The 14,151-nt window shown below is 38.2% G+C and overlaps 4 protein-coding genes across 5 annotated transcripts; 1 reads left to right on the top strand and 3 right to left on the bottom strand.

Moving 5' to 3' along the window:
• Nucleotides 1–1,151: 1,151 nt before the first annotated feature.
• On the bottom strand, nt 1,152–3,746 carry LOC105316721 (nucleoredoxin-like). Its single transcript, XM_011411836.2, has 6 exons — nt 3,350–3,746; nt 2,758–3,018; nt 2,269–2,476; nt 1,809–1,900; nt 1,657–1,747; nt 1,152–1,606 (listed from the first exon to the last, which is right to left on the bottom strand). Exons 1-6 carry the CDS (start codon nt 3,650–3,652, stop codon nt 1,296–1,298), a joined length of 1,266 nt encoding a protein of 421 aa, XP_011410138.2. The 5' UTR covers nt 3,653–3,746; the 3' UTR covers nt 1,152–1,295.
• A 36-nt stretch (nt 3,747–3,782) lies between these two features.
• LOC100632698 (nucleoredoxin-like) lies at nt 3,783–5,793 on the bottom strand. The gene is made up of 6 exons (XM_011411884.2): nt 5,342–5,793; nt 4,836–5,093; nt 4,578–4,785; nt 4,448–4,536; nt 4,304–4,394; nt 3,783–4,251 (listed from the first exon to the last, which is right to left on the bottom strand). Exons 1-6 carry the CDS (start codon nt 5,687–5,689, stop codon nt 3,914–3,916), a joined length of 1,332 nt encoding a protein of 443 aa, XP_011410186.1. The 5' UTR covers nt 5,690–5,793; the 3' UTR covers nt 3,783–3,913.
• An 85-nt stretch (nt 5,794–5,878) lies between these two features.
• LOC109580245 (uncharacterized) lies at nt 5,879–6,574 on the top strand. The gene is made up of 3 exons (XM_019993224.1): nt 5,879–6,150; nt 6,220–6,389; nt 6,442–6,574. Exons 1-3 carry the CDS (start codon nt 5,959–5,961, stop codon nt 6,470–6,472), a joined length of 393 nt encoding a protein of 130 aa, XP_019848783.1. The 5' UTR covers nt 5,879–5,958; the 3' UTR covers nt 6,473–6,574.
• On the bottom strand, nt 6,525–13,249 carry LOC100632825 (vacuole membrane protein 1-like). 2 transcript variants are annotated; one of them, XM_019993222.1, is made up of 14 exons: nt 9,062–9,343; nt 8,938–8,993; nt 8,761–8,893; nt 8,605–8,695; nt 8,437–8,547; nt 8,307–8,386; nt 8,170–8,254; nt 8,062–8,113; nt 7,927–8,000; nt 7,796–7,876; nt 7,618–7,734; nt 6,954–7,015; nt 6,791–6,893; nt 6,525–6,743 (listed from the first exon to the last, which is right to left on the bottom strand). In XM_019993222.1, exons 1-14 carry the CDS (start codon nt 9,094–9,096, stop codon nt 6,588–6,590), a joined length of 1,236 nt encoding a protein of 411 aa, XP_019848781.1. In that variant the 5' UTR covers nt 9,097–9,343; the 3' UTR covers nt 6,525–6,587. The 2 variants fall into 2 exon arrangements, 1 of the variants encoding a protein (XP_019848781.1); XR_002184148.1 differs by lacking the exons at nt 6,525–6,743; nt 6,791–6,893; nt 6,954–7,015; ... (7 more) ...; nt 8,605–8,695; nt 8,761–8,893 and adding exons at nt 10,197–10,386; nt 10,447–10,570; nt 10,639–10,700; ... (2 more) ...; nt 12,809–13,001; nt 13,074–13,249 and having other exon boundaries at nt 8,954–8,993; nt 9,066–9,965.
• Between the last annotated feature and the right edge of the window lie 902 nt (nt 13,250–14,151).

Genomic DNA, 14,151 nt, shown 5'->3' on the forward strand with positions numbered 1-14,151 from the left:
TTGCATGCCTCTCTGTCACTGTCTGGGTAGACTCAGGAGGAACTGGAAGATACAGACCTCGTTCATTGATGCATTTGCTACATTTCTAGTCCTCTCTTACACTAAACTCTGCTCAGTCTCATTCCTAGTATTGTTACCTAATACAGTGTACAGTGCAAACGGTGAAGTGAAGGGTATGAAACTACTTTACATGGATGCTTCAGTGGAGTATGGTAGCTCTAAGCACATCTGGTTAATGATGATATCAATAATCGTCCTCTCTCTCATTGTGATACCATTACCATTGATATTGCTACTGTATCCTCTACAGGTAGTACAGAGATGTCTTCATCGTACACATTTAAACCATCGAGCATTGAGAGCTTTCATGGATTCATTCCAAGGCTGCTACAGGATCGGAACGGAAAAAACAAGGGACGCCAGGAGCTTTTCTTCTGTCTACTTCTTTTTGAGGATCATTGTGCTTGCAGTTCTGATGTCAGCAATGGACAGTGTAGTTGAGGGTATGCTACAAGTGATGACAATGATAATGGTCGTATGTCTAATAGTCACTGTCCAGCCTTATAAGAAGCAGTGGAACAATACCCTTGATGTATTCATATTCTGTGTCCTGATTCTTGTGAAAGTCACAATACTGGTTCAATCCGTATCGCATCAGTTGAATAAAGAATTCGTTGCTTTGGGAATCATAATGATACTACTACCGCTGGTCTATATATCCGTGTACGTTGGTCGCCGGCTATTCAAGAAATGCTACAAGAAGAAATCAAAGATCAGCGGTGAGAACGAAGACGTTGACATGTTTGAAGTTGATTTCGCTGATCGCGTGATCAACCCGAGAGAGTACGAGCCATTACTGAACAAAACTGACTAATTTAGTTATCAAAAGTTTGTATTGTTAGTGTACATAGTGTTCTTTTATTTGTAGCAACAAACTCTCCTTTTTGGTTAATGTTTATAGATTTTCCTAGTTTGATAGTTCAAGTTAACAGTTTCATTTTCAATTCAATTTCCCTAAACAACAGTAAATGTTATTTTTGTTGTCCGCAAACTTTAAACATCGAAAGGAATGATATTGTTTATTATTATGATATGGACTATCATCATAATAATCATAACCGTGTGTACATGTTCACTGAAGAAAGTAATAATTATAATTACCAAATAAAATTAAAGATTTTAAAATGAGTACATCCGTAACATTCATGTATTACAAAAGATTGAAATTAAAGGGTAATGTATTATTATACGGTGTTATACCAATACCGTGCATTAATGTCATGTATAGAAGAAGACTAGTTAAGTTTGCTCCATTGTACTGTATTGCTATTAAATGATGATAATAAACTTGCGATTGTCTCCTCATTAATGTTGTTAGTATCACACACGTACTTCCTTTGACTTGGTATATCAACCAGCGCCAGTAGTGGAAAAACCTCTGGGATCTTTAGTATCTCTTCTCTGAGACTGGCTGAGAGATCGCTGTCATTTGAGTAGAAAAACTTAATCGTATCTTTGTCGTCTCTGCCTGAATTATTTTTAAAGTTTTCCTCTGCAACTGGCGATAGTAATGTTAGAGCCATTTGTACCTGGTCTGGAGAGCCATCTATGATTAATAATATTATTAATTTGATATATTTAATAATATATTCGTACCAGTGAACAATACCAGTGATACATTATCATTCACGATATTAATCGATGCTTCATCTAGTACCTCAAGAGGTTTAGGGTACCATGGAAATTCCTAAATAAACAAGTAAAGAATTAATTGATGAAAGCAGCCCCACCCACAATTATTAGTTTACCATTCCATTGGGGTCAATGGTAACCATGGTTCGGCCGTTATCCGTGATAACGTCGCCTGATTGCGGATTAACTATCACCAGTGTAGGAATATCTGTTTAAATAAAATCAATTTATTTTGGGAAAGATTCCTTGATATCATTATTGCTTAAACATAACATAATTACGGCATAAGAGAATGTAAATATATTATAAGAATGGAAAACTCTCTGCTTTTCATTTTGGCAAAATTTGGCCCAAAACCAGGTATTAAGCATGGCTGCAAAAGTAGTGGCAGCCATTTTGAAGTGAGGTGAATCCTACTTAGTAACGCTACCACGTTACTAATAATAGCTAGTACTTGGCTTGATTTTTAAACTTAGTACAAAAACTTACTTTGATTGGAATCATTCAATTGCAACATAAGTACATGTACAGACATTGGGAAATTTCATAAGAATTCTCTCCTGGCAGTCCCCATACCTGAGATATTGTATATTTGCCTCAATTTCTGACATTTTTGATCCTTAAAAGGGACTGTGATCCAAGGCATTTTAAGTGCATATTCTTTAAATGTTGACTCTTCAAGATCCGATGATACAAAGATCACTTCAAATTGCGATGGAAACTTTTTCTTCATTTTTTCGTAAAAACTGATAAGCTGTGATGTAAAGGATTGACACGGCTGACACTAAATAAAAATAAAAATAATGTTAATTAACAATAAAATTCATGTACTATAATAATAATGATAATAATAATAACAGCAGCAAATTTAATAGTTAATTAAATTTTTGGTATAAACAAGCATATGCAGGTCGGATTGCATTAAGGCACAAATTATGTCTACATAAGAAGTGTTAATAAGATTATAATTCTCAAAATAGCACAATAATCTCATTATTATTTGGATAAATAAGTTATACACTTACAACAACAACAACAACAATACAAATAACATGATGGACTCACCCACTGAGCAGAAAAGAAAAGACCAAGGACTTTTAAACTGTCCTTAATGTCGACCCAAGACAAGTCAAGACCTTCCTTGTCTTCCAAAAAACCTGACGACAAGCAGACCTCGAGTGTCTCTGGAGTCCATGGAAATCCGTCACCTTCTCTGTCGTTGAGAACGTAGTAACGACCGTCCTTTGATATAAGAGAAGAGGTATGTGCATTGATGAGGATTAGAGAAGGAACTCCGGATATCTTGTACTTTCTGACAAGATTAGCCTACAAGTGGAGAGAGAGAGAGAGAGAGAGAGAGAGAGAGAGAGAGAGAGAGAGAGAGAGAGAGAGAGAGAGAGAGAGAGAGAGAGAGAAATACATACAGTCACATTTTACAGCCTGCAGTTCCCTCAAGCAGTATAAGCAACCAAGCAAACATTTTTAGCCACAAAAGACGTTGTACTGTACATTAGAAGTTGTTTATATTATTGCTAAAATGCCTCGTCATCAATAAAAAAGCTAAATCCAGTCCAATTATAATAATCTATGCTCTGCTAGCTTGGCTTTGCCCCTTTAATGTTTTACATTTGTCTACTTAATACAATACAATCCTTACCTTTATCTCTCTGTGTTTAAAAGGCAGACCAAGCCAATCCATTGTGCTGAAATGTTCTTCATAATCCTCCTCATTGTTATCGAAGCTAATGAAGACCACTTGTATATCCTTACCGCTTGTTCTCAGTCTGTTATACCAGCCGACGAGCTCTGGAGTGAAGAGATTACAAGGAGGACACCAGTGGGCACTGAAATACAGACCCAGGACTTTCCCTGGTCCTTCTAAACTGCTAACAGGGACCTCTTCTCTGCTCCCTACCCTCCCGTAATGTAATGTACTGACTCCTTCAAATAGCTTCTCCATGATACACAAGACCTCTAGATGGAATTGTATTGGAGACGGTGAAGAGTCTTGTTTACATCATCTCCATTTTGTCATTGTGAATATAATTACAACACAGGACATCCTTTCAATGCATTCCAATGGCATTTTAATTATCCGTTTCAATTACTAGATTTATTTATTTTTAAAATACTATTCTATAGCATAACAGCATGAAAACTAAATATCTAATGCTAATATTATATATATACTTAGTTATTATTATAGTACGGATGAGAGTTTTTAATCAAGCTCCAGGTCTTGCTTAGGCAGGGTTCCTTGCCTGTAGCCGTTCAGGAAATCAGACACCACTTGCTTAGTAATAGTCTTTTTATCACAAACGTACTTTGCAGCATTAGGTAGGTCAATAATGGCAAGAACTGGGAGCTTCATGGGCAAATCTGCAAAAGTCCTGAGCTGGTCCCCAACATCATCCTCTCCCTCGGTGATACCGCCATAATAAAACTGGATCAAGGTCTTGTTCTTCTTCTCCTCTTCTTTATCTCCAATTGATTTGTGATACGCTTCAGAGATAAGCTCCAAAATGAATCGGGAGTTATCCAGAGCGTCCTGGGATTTCTCTAAATAACAAATGTGAAGATAAAAAAACACAGCAGTACTGCTTGATTTTACTTGTTAGCAACACAATGCAAGGAAATTCATTAATTTGATCAACAACTTCATCATCAAGCTCAGACACAGGTTTAGGATACCACGGGAAATTCTATGAAAAAAAGAGAAAAGTATGCAATAGAAAAGAATTTTTTCCACAGCTACTTTTCCGGTGGTGTCCTGCTCAACAATGGAACGACAAAGATCATTAATGATCTTTCCCTTTTCATCAACAGTACACAGGCTAGGAAGAGCTGAAACACAAAATAATCTCTGAGCTGTTAATCTTTCGTACCTTCAACTTTAAGAGTCCTACACATCCTGTGCTTCCTACGGCCATCAAAAGGGAGGGCATACCAAGGCATGTCCTTGATGAAAGAGTTGAAATCTTCGATCGTTCGGTCAGAAGTGACAAAAACAATCTCAAAAGATCCCTTGTTCTTATCATTAACTGCAGCGTAGACTTCTTTCAGTTGCACCAAGAAATCAATGCAATGTGTACACTACATATAGGAGAGACTTGTGCACCAGTATATGCATGCTTGGTACTTACCCACACTGCTCCAGAAAAGAGTCCAATTTTCTTACCATCAACCACAGAAGGATCAACTTCCTTCCCATCGCTGCACTTGATGAGTGGGGCTTCATGCAATAGATCAAGAACAGGCAGGGGCAGCCATGGAAAGTCTTCTCCATTCTCATCTTCAGTGACAATAGAGCGACCGTTAAGAGTAATGACGCTGGCATCAGCACCGTTAAGCAACACAAGAACTGGGATACCACTGATGTTATACATGGCACTGATTGAAGCCTATTAAAGAGTGAAAAATGGTGGGTCTAGATAACACTTGTAATTGTAAATGTGATTATTCGCGATATTTATTTCATGCGGACTTCAAAGCAAGAAAAATTGTCACATTTCCTCACTCTCTCTTTCAGGTCGCTCTTGTTGCTGCTGCATTGAATATACAATAAACAATCATGGCTCAGTGATCTATTGTACATGCATACACTTATAATGCAAGGAAATAACTATTTGGTATTAAAGGAGCTGCTTACCTTTCTGTCCCTCTCTGCATAAGGAAGTGCAGTCCAAGGCATGGTCAGAAAATACTTGACAAAATCCATCTCATTCTTGTCAGAGCTCACAAAGACAATCTCGAGCTTGTCACCATTAGGGCCAGCCTTAAACTTCTCGTACCACTCAGAGAGCAAAGGAGTAAATTGCTTGCAAGGCGGGCACCAGTGACCAGAGAAATAGACACCAACCACTTTACCCTCTCCCCCCAAATCAGTAACGGGAACTTGCTCCAGCGTGTCTCCTCGAAGGACTATTTCTCCAAATATTTTGACAAGAGGATTCTCCTCAGTAATATCTACAGATGCTCCTTCTCCTCCTTCAGCCATTCTCCTCTTCTGCTTCTCTTGGTGTGAGAACTAAAGCCCCTTGCATAGCTTTTAGTCTAACCACTCGCCGGCGTGGAAGCCAGCTAGGTGGGGCTTCCAATCTTGCTATTGACAACTATGGTGACTAAAAGCAGCGGTGCTTTATAAAGCACAAGGCTCAAAGAATTACTAAGGAAAGATGGAGAGCTTTTAAAAGAGCTCAAAAGGCATCAGAGAGCAAACTGCAACAGTAAAGGTGAGCAGCCATATTGCACTCCAGTCTCTCACGCATGCGCAGTCCTGTGCATATGAGTCAGCGTGACTACACGTGGGTCGTGGGAGTAACTAACCTTATGATCATGATGGCAACTATGGCGACTGGTACTATGGAAAGCACAAGGATCAAAGAAGCACTAAGGAAAGAAGGGGAGTTTTTAAAAGAGCTCAAAAAGGCAACAGAAGAGCAAATTGCAATCTTAAAGGTGAGCAGCCATATTAACCACACCCACAATATTAATTTACTTCATTTTGTTGCTGTGATATAAAAATAGGCTGAGAGAGTGATTCTAGAGCGGCAGGTACTCCATCACAGTGGACAACGATCGACCAGTGCCAATCGATCCATTACATTACCCATCCAGCAGCAATCAAGCATAGAATCACCTCATCTACCAGTACTTAATCTTGACCTACCAAATCGTGCAGTGCCATCACAAAAGAAGTACAATATATTTTTTATTTATACACGTCCTTTATCACTTTATTTTATTTAGTGGCAACGAAGAAGAAGAGGAGGAAGATTGAAGATTGTCAATATTTGTTATATTATATTAATGTATTATAATTCTTTGCCAAATTATTATTATTCAGAGACTATTAATCAAAATATTTTAGGTAACCTTATAATTATTGTGTTAAATTAATTCTTCTTTTTCTTGGATAGTCCCTGATGAAGCTTTTCCTCATCTTGTCTTTTGGCAAAACTTTGTGCCATCGAATTGACAATTGACAATATGAAATATGCCACCATTAATATCAACAGCCAGCCAAACAGCTGCTGTAGGAAACCTGTGTTCTATAAATTACAAATAAAAATAATTATCTTTTTTATTTTTAAATCACTTGTGCATCTTTTTCAGTGCCTTTCATGTGTAGCTTAAGTTTTTGCTGTTTTAGATATTCGCTGAAAGGTTTTTGTAGATAGACCCCAACGTAAGGGATTAAACTATAATAAAGAGAGACAAGTTAGTTTAAATGTACATGTACATGTATGTATAGTACGTACCCAATCCAGTTTATGAACCATTCAACGTGATCATTACTGAAAGCAACAATGACAAAGAATTTCTATAAAAAAAGGAGATAAAATTACATAACAAATATTTATAGTTCAGTTGAAACAAATTTTTTAGTTATAGCCATTTTTTTAAAATGTCCCAATTTCGGAAAAATGCACTGTACTATAGCCCATGGTTTTTTTCCAAAAATGGCTCCGAAATGACCCTCAATTTTTATTACATTTTCTGATACATATTGATGTACTTATGCTATGTAGAAAGTTTGAGTGAATTCCGACTTCAATTTTTCAAGTTACGACCACTTTTTAAAAACTCCAAATTTCGGAAAATTTCCCTGTACTATAGCCCATGGTTTTTTCCAAAAAAATGGCTCCGGAATCACCCCCAATTTTTATTACATTTTCTGATACATATTGATGTACTTATGCTATGTAAAAAGTTTGAGCCAATTCCGACTTTAATTTTTCAAGTTATGGCCATTTTTAAAAAACTCCAAATTTCGGAAAAATGCCCTGTACTATAGCCCATGGTTTTTTCCAAAAAATGGCTCCAAAATCACCCCCAATTTTTATTACATTTTCTGATACATATTGATGTCTTTATGCCACACAGAGCTTTTCAAATGATTCGACAGCATGTACATGTACTTACTTGTATGTGCATCTTTATGATTGCTTTCCCAATGACAGTAGCTCCAAAGAAGGTCCAAAAAGGAATGAGGAAATGGCCACAAGTTATGCCAGCCAAATCAAACAATGGATTAGGTATCTGAAGAACAAAAAGAGAGAGAGAGAGAGAGTACATCTTAAGACTACTAATGGTCCCATACTGAAGCGCAGAGTAAGATCCCAAAGAAGCCAACCCTTTCCACTAGTCTATGGACTGCTTTCTTAGCTCGTGTAAGTGGATCCTACAAAAGTTTGTGATAATTTGAGAAACAGTATTACAACTTTGTCTGACTTTCTTTTGCGAGTGCAAAACTGCCTCCAATTCTTCATATTCTTCATCATCTTCTTCTGATCCTGAGAGACGAGCTAAGAGAGAGAGAGAGAGAAGGACATACATGTACATGTAATGATGGAGGTCTTCGATTACCAGCTCTAGCCATGAAATATGGTGGTAATTCACCCAGTGCCGTACCTAAACCCTGACAACAAAGTAAGTATCATAAAAGTTAATATTGATCATACAACCATAACTCACCCACATAAATGACTCCAATCTAACTTTAGTAACAATCGTCCATAATGTAATCCTATAGGAGGCGGCCTCTTCTGGACATATTATACTAAATTAGCAGGTGTACATGCACATACGTGTATACATGTACATGTATGTACTTGTGTGGATATGGTGGCTCAGGGAAATCAACAGATTTACAAGACCAGGCGGCCATTGTTACCGAAGCAATGTGGGGACCCTACAGGAACACTATAACCACCTCTCTCTCTCCCTCCCTCTCTCTCATACCAAGTAGAGGAGGAAAGTATGTAATCCTGTTCCTAGTCCAACTGATGATAAAATCCCTAATCCAATCCAATAGCCACACCAAAGCAGCTGCCATTCAACTTTACGCACAAACTACACAATAGTAGTAGTAATAGTGATGATGATGATAATAATAGATAGTGGGCTTACCTCTTGATGGGGTCCATCTAAATAATACAATAAAGCTGATATTAATAAAGTAATTACTAACAAACTAACAGTTTTCCTGTGCTGCAATATACTGTAAAAAAAGAGGATTCAATAATTTAATTTATAAAAGTAATTTTCTATATTTTAAAGGATCACCCGTGAATTAGTTTCTTAAATTCTATGAAAAGTTCTCTTAAAAAGTATGCTAATGTAATGTGAGGTTTCCGCCAAAGAACCAGCAACGATCGCTCTCTCTTCAGTTTCTCCTTTAGCTCTTCATATTCCTTACCTAATGAGAAGATGTAAAAAAGTAAATGAGAATTGTGTCTTAACTTCTTCTATTTCTCTCTTTGGCACCTTGACTACCTGTACCTGTGCCTTCAACATGACTAAAAACAGAAAAAGAGAGTAAGTAGGAGAGAAAGGGCGGGAGGGAGAGCTGAGTTCAAGCACTTACTTACTCCTAAGTTTGTTTCTTGTTAACCTAACCATGCTTGTAGGCGTGGACAACCATAATCATGAATAATTAATAGATTCGTGATTCAGAACCCGAGTCATAAGGGGCCAGTTTAAATTCAAAATACATCTTAAAGTATCATAATTACATTAATAATTTAAAGATGAACGAAAAAGAAGAGCATTTTATTTAACGTCTCATGCTAAAGTGTGTGCACTTATTCTATACAAATGCACAGATGTAATAATGACCATCGTCATTATCACAAAAAGTTGTTCTTTATTTCCTCCACTTTGTAAAGCTGCTCCCTTGATAGCCTTTACTGCTACCATCACTTTCGGTAAAAGAAGGTTCGACTTCCATCTCTTCTTCTTCTTCTTTATCACCAGGAGGAGTAATGGCAGTGCCTTCTATAACAAGACCATATCTTCCATTGTCTCCAGTCCTGTTCCCATTATTATTACTAGCAGTCAAATCAATATATAATGAACCTCCTCCTCCTCTACTGTTTCCTTCTCTCCCTCTTCCTCCTCCTTCAGGTCCTCTTGGTCCTCCTCTCCCCCTTTCTGCTCCAGGTCTTGCTGTTCCTCCTCTTCCTCTTGTCCCTCCTCCTCTCCCTCCTCCTTCTCTCCCTCCTCTTCCTCTCCCTCCTCCTCCTCCTCTACCTCCTCCTCCTCCTGTAGCTCCACTATTAGTAGTATACACGTAGGTGCTTTTGTTGACATTACTCTCGGCTAAAATTTTATTCTCTAGTGATGGTTTTTTAGTCGGATCACTGCCAAGTCTCATCCTTTGGGTTGTTGAGGTATAACCCGCCACACTAGCTCCTCCGTAGTTTAATGTTGGAGTCAAGCTGGTCTTCTTAGTAGCTGAAGTAGCAACAGGTGCTGAATTGAATACAGGCCTACAGGAAATAATTATAGATAAAGCAGCAAATCATGAACAGGGTATATGCAATATTCAATATCGATGAAGTAAAAAGTTAATAGCAATCAGGTTGATCATCTTTCTCTTTCAAGAAGGCATTTTGCTAGTCACATTGGAATTGATAGAAATATTGTATTAAAGCACTTTAGTAGGAGATAACAGGACAAATACACAGGTGTAGTACAATAGACATTACATTTCTTCTTACCTTGCTTTACGGTCATCACTGACGTTGCTATTAAAGATATCGGAGCTTCGAGGACTCCTTCTGCTTTCTCTTTCAAGAAAACGAGGGTCAAAACGAGTTGGACAGGCTTTCTGGTGACGCTCTATTTCACTGAAAGAGAACATGCGTTGACAAAATTGACAAGGAATGCCAAAATCATCTTCAGTATCATCTAATGAAAGAGAGAGAGAGGTTAGATCTGCATAATGTATCCACGACAGTTTTTATGTACCAGTTGATCTAGTTAGGTCTTCAAGTTGACGGGTTGGGGCCAAGGGGCTATTAGCTCTGTTAACTTTTGGTGATGGTAACTGAGGTCTGCTCAAACCTCTATCAGGATTCATGTCACATATAGTCTGAAAGAGGAGAGAAAAAGAATATAGAAAGAGTAAAGTTGAAGAGTCCTTCATTTTTGTGATCATACCTCGTGATATGTTATTACGTTTGGGCTGTATTTGAAATGACAATATGAACAATGGATATCGCCTATCATAAACAAAATAACAATAAGTTCAATATCCAGGTGCTATTACCATCTTCAGTTTTTGGACTGTTTTTAGTTGAAGAAGAAGAAGAAGAAGCTGTTCTTCCACGCTCGGGTGAAGAGTACCTTTGGGGAGGAGGGGGAGGGTGAGCGATGCTTTGTAGATAAGCAGCAAGATGGGAGTGCTTCTCATCCTATTGATAATGAAAGTGAAACAATAAGGAGGAAGCATAAGCAATGATGTACATACATGTACAAGTCTAGATCTTGATAATAATAATAATAATAATAATAATAATAATAATAATAATAATAATAACAAAATGTATGACAATTTGAAGAGAGAGAGAACTAAACAACAGTAATTAGTGTATATACTTGTGTTCATGTCATCAAGTTGTTTACTGTTTAAAACTAACACGAATATAAGCGCCTAAATCACAATGGACATAAATGGCATATCTGCTAATGTGCTTGGAATCACAGCAATAAGATAAGGCAGCTAGTGCTTATTACTGACAAATATTTTTTAAACTTTAAGAGGTATCACGTGATCATAAGGGCCCAGCTGTATGATGTCATCATCAAGAGGTATCACGTGATTATTAAAGACCAGCTGAATGTCGTCACCACTAACCACGTGATAAGGAAACAATGCATGAACATCAATCAGGCGAAACCTGTCACTGATTCACAGGAGCAATTGCTAAAATCGTTCAAATGAATGTCATGTCTCGCCATGTACATGTACATACTGTCAAAATTTTAATTCTTACTGTGTGCTTTTGGTAGTCTTCAAAACGGACTAGCTCCTGACATATTTCACAAGGAATAAGGGCACCTTCTTCTTCATTCTCTCTCCTCTCACCCTCTCCTCCTCCAGTATTGAGCAGAGGAGGAGAAGGAGAAGGAGAATTTCGCTGTGCGATTACTTGGCCAAATCTTGTTATCAATCTATTTTCTTGATCTTCCTCCTGGAGCTGTCTAGCCATTTCCTCCTGGAGCTGTCTAGCCATTTCCTCCTGGAGCTGTCTAGCCATTTCCTCATCTCTTCTCAGTTGCTCTCTCCTCCTTTCCTCCTCCTCCTCCTCTCTCTCTCCTTCCTCGTCATTTAAAACAATAGGGCTACCAGGACTGTCTCCATTTCTCTTCTTCTTCTCTTCCTCGCTGACAGCGTAATTATAAAGTACCATTGTTGGTTGGCCTCGTGTTCCTGTCCTCATTTCAAACTCGAGCTGTTCTCTAAGTAAGTCTTCGCCAGTATCATGTGCTAGCCTCTCGCGAGGAGGTGTGGTCGGAGAGTAACGAGTTTCTTGTATAAGGTGGGAATTCGGCATGAGGGGATGTGGTGATAGAGGGTGTGGCGAGCCGTTGTGATGGTCGGGGTCTTCATTGGTATATTGTGCCTGAAGCTCGGCAGCCATTTCTTCATCTCTTCTTAACTGATTGCTAACATCATCTGACCCTGATCTGCCAGGCTCTGTGGTTTGTGTCTGCTCAACTTCGTCAACGTCGACACGTATGGCCCTCCTGGTACCAGTTGGGCGTGGTTTTGGCGGAGTATGATACTGATTGTAAAGGAGGGGAGGTGGTTCTTCGCCACATTTGTGATTCTCCATATCTTTAAGCATTAGCCTCGTAAGACATTTGTCACAGACGTCGGTTCGGCTACCACAAGCAACTGTGTGCTCCATGAAATCGATCGCTTTCACTTCTAACTGACAATATTTGCACTCGATCTTGCGTTCACGACAGTCATTAGTCTAAATTGAGTGAGAGGGATTGTAAAATAAAGCATATTCACGGCGATAGGAAAACCCCAAAAATATTCACAAAATGTGTATATCATTAAAAAAAAGAACACACAAAATAGTAACAGAGCACAAAATAAAGAAAGATATTAAAATACACTTAAGTTGTACATGTGCCTAGTATCCATTAATCCACAGGGTATTAAGGATTATAAGGTTTATCATATTCATATTGTGCATCAATTGAAACTATGTACATCTCTATTGTAGATGCATTGCATTTTACATGTATATTCCATTCCATTCTACATGTACATTCTCTTATATATGTACATGTACAGCTCATCCCATTAGTGTACCTGATGGTCCTCAAGTTGGTCCTTCATTATTCCTTGTCCACACAAATCACACGGGGCTTCCGTGTGATTATCCTCGTGGTGTTGCTCCATTTGTTCCTTTGGAACTGGCTCATTGCATTCAGGACATAGCTTTATCCTCCGATGACAGTGTAATACATGCATCTCGTATACATCTGTTTTAATGTTGTGTTTGCTAGAGAATATAATATAAAATAAAACACTAGTATTAACTCAGGCTGTTGTTAGTATTCACAACAATTCTCACCAGTTGGTACAGTGTTTCGTGTTCTCTTCTTCTTCTTCTTCAATGTCCATTGCCTTTTCCTTTTAATGGCCGCTTTTCTCTCAGTTGCTTTAGCTCCTTTGCTTTACTTTCTTGGGAAATTCCCTTCTGACTCTGCGTTTGCTGTTTGCTGCTGACTAGTGCTGAATCTACAGACCACACCCATCACATTAATTGACCATCAGTTATTAAAATTTATGAGCCCCACCCTTTTATCATCTGCAAACATAAATGTAACAAGCTTAAAAATAAATAATAAAAATAAATGCAAATAAAAAATATAATGTATGTATAAAAATATATGCTATCTTTCTATCTACTGAGGTGTGCTTAAAGTAACACTCATACAAACAGGATCATGATCCATTATATTAAAAACTCTCCTTTCTTGTAAAATGGTGTCCCTATCAGTGACGGTCCTCAGCCTTTCCTGCAGTACTCCTTCAAGATCAACAGCTGCAGGAGTGCCTATTGTACATACAGTACAGCCTATACCTCCTTGAGGATACACAACGGCAAAAGTATCCAAAAGATCAGAGCCTCTTCTTCTAGGACCCATCTCGTAGTTAGCAGCAACTTCTATCCTCCTTCCTCTGTTCTCCCCAATCACTAATGCTCTCCATTCTTCTACTCTCAAGTTAAAGTCTCCACCAATTATCACTGTCATTTTGTGAATGTCAGCAACAGTGCACATCTGCTTAAAGAAGGCACTTATCTCTTTCTTTCTATTCTCAGAGCTCATTCTGTTATATTTCCCGTGATATGAAACTAATAGGAACTGATGCAACACTCTATTAATTCTATCCTCAATGCGTACTATAGTACCATAGAAGCGACAGTTGGCAGTATTGTTGTAGCGACAGGTACTTCCTTGAGGTGGAGGCTGATGGACAGTAACGTTGCAATTTTTGATGTGAAAAGGACAACCTATTCCAGCTTCTTTATCAGTCTTACCTCCTGGCTGCTCAGAGTAGAGTGTGCTTGAGAATGTAAAAGGAGAAGACATTTTGATCTCTTGCAAGCAAAAGAAAGTCTCGGGTTGCCTGTTGCTGTATTGGCT

The sequence above is a fragment of the Amphimedon queenslandica genome, unplaced genomic scaffold, assembly GCF_000090795.2.
Source record: "Amphimedon queenslandica unplaced genomic scaffold, v1.1 AMPQUscaffold_13500, whole genome shotgun sequence".
NCBI lineage: Eukaryota > Metazoa > Porifera > Demospongiae > Haplosclerida > Niphatidae > Amphimedon > Amphimedon queenslandica.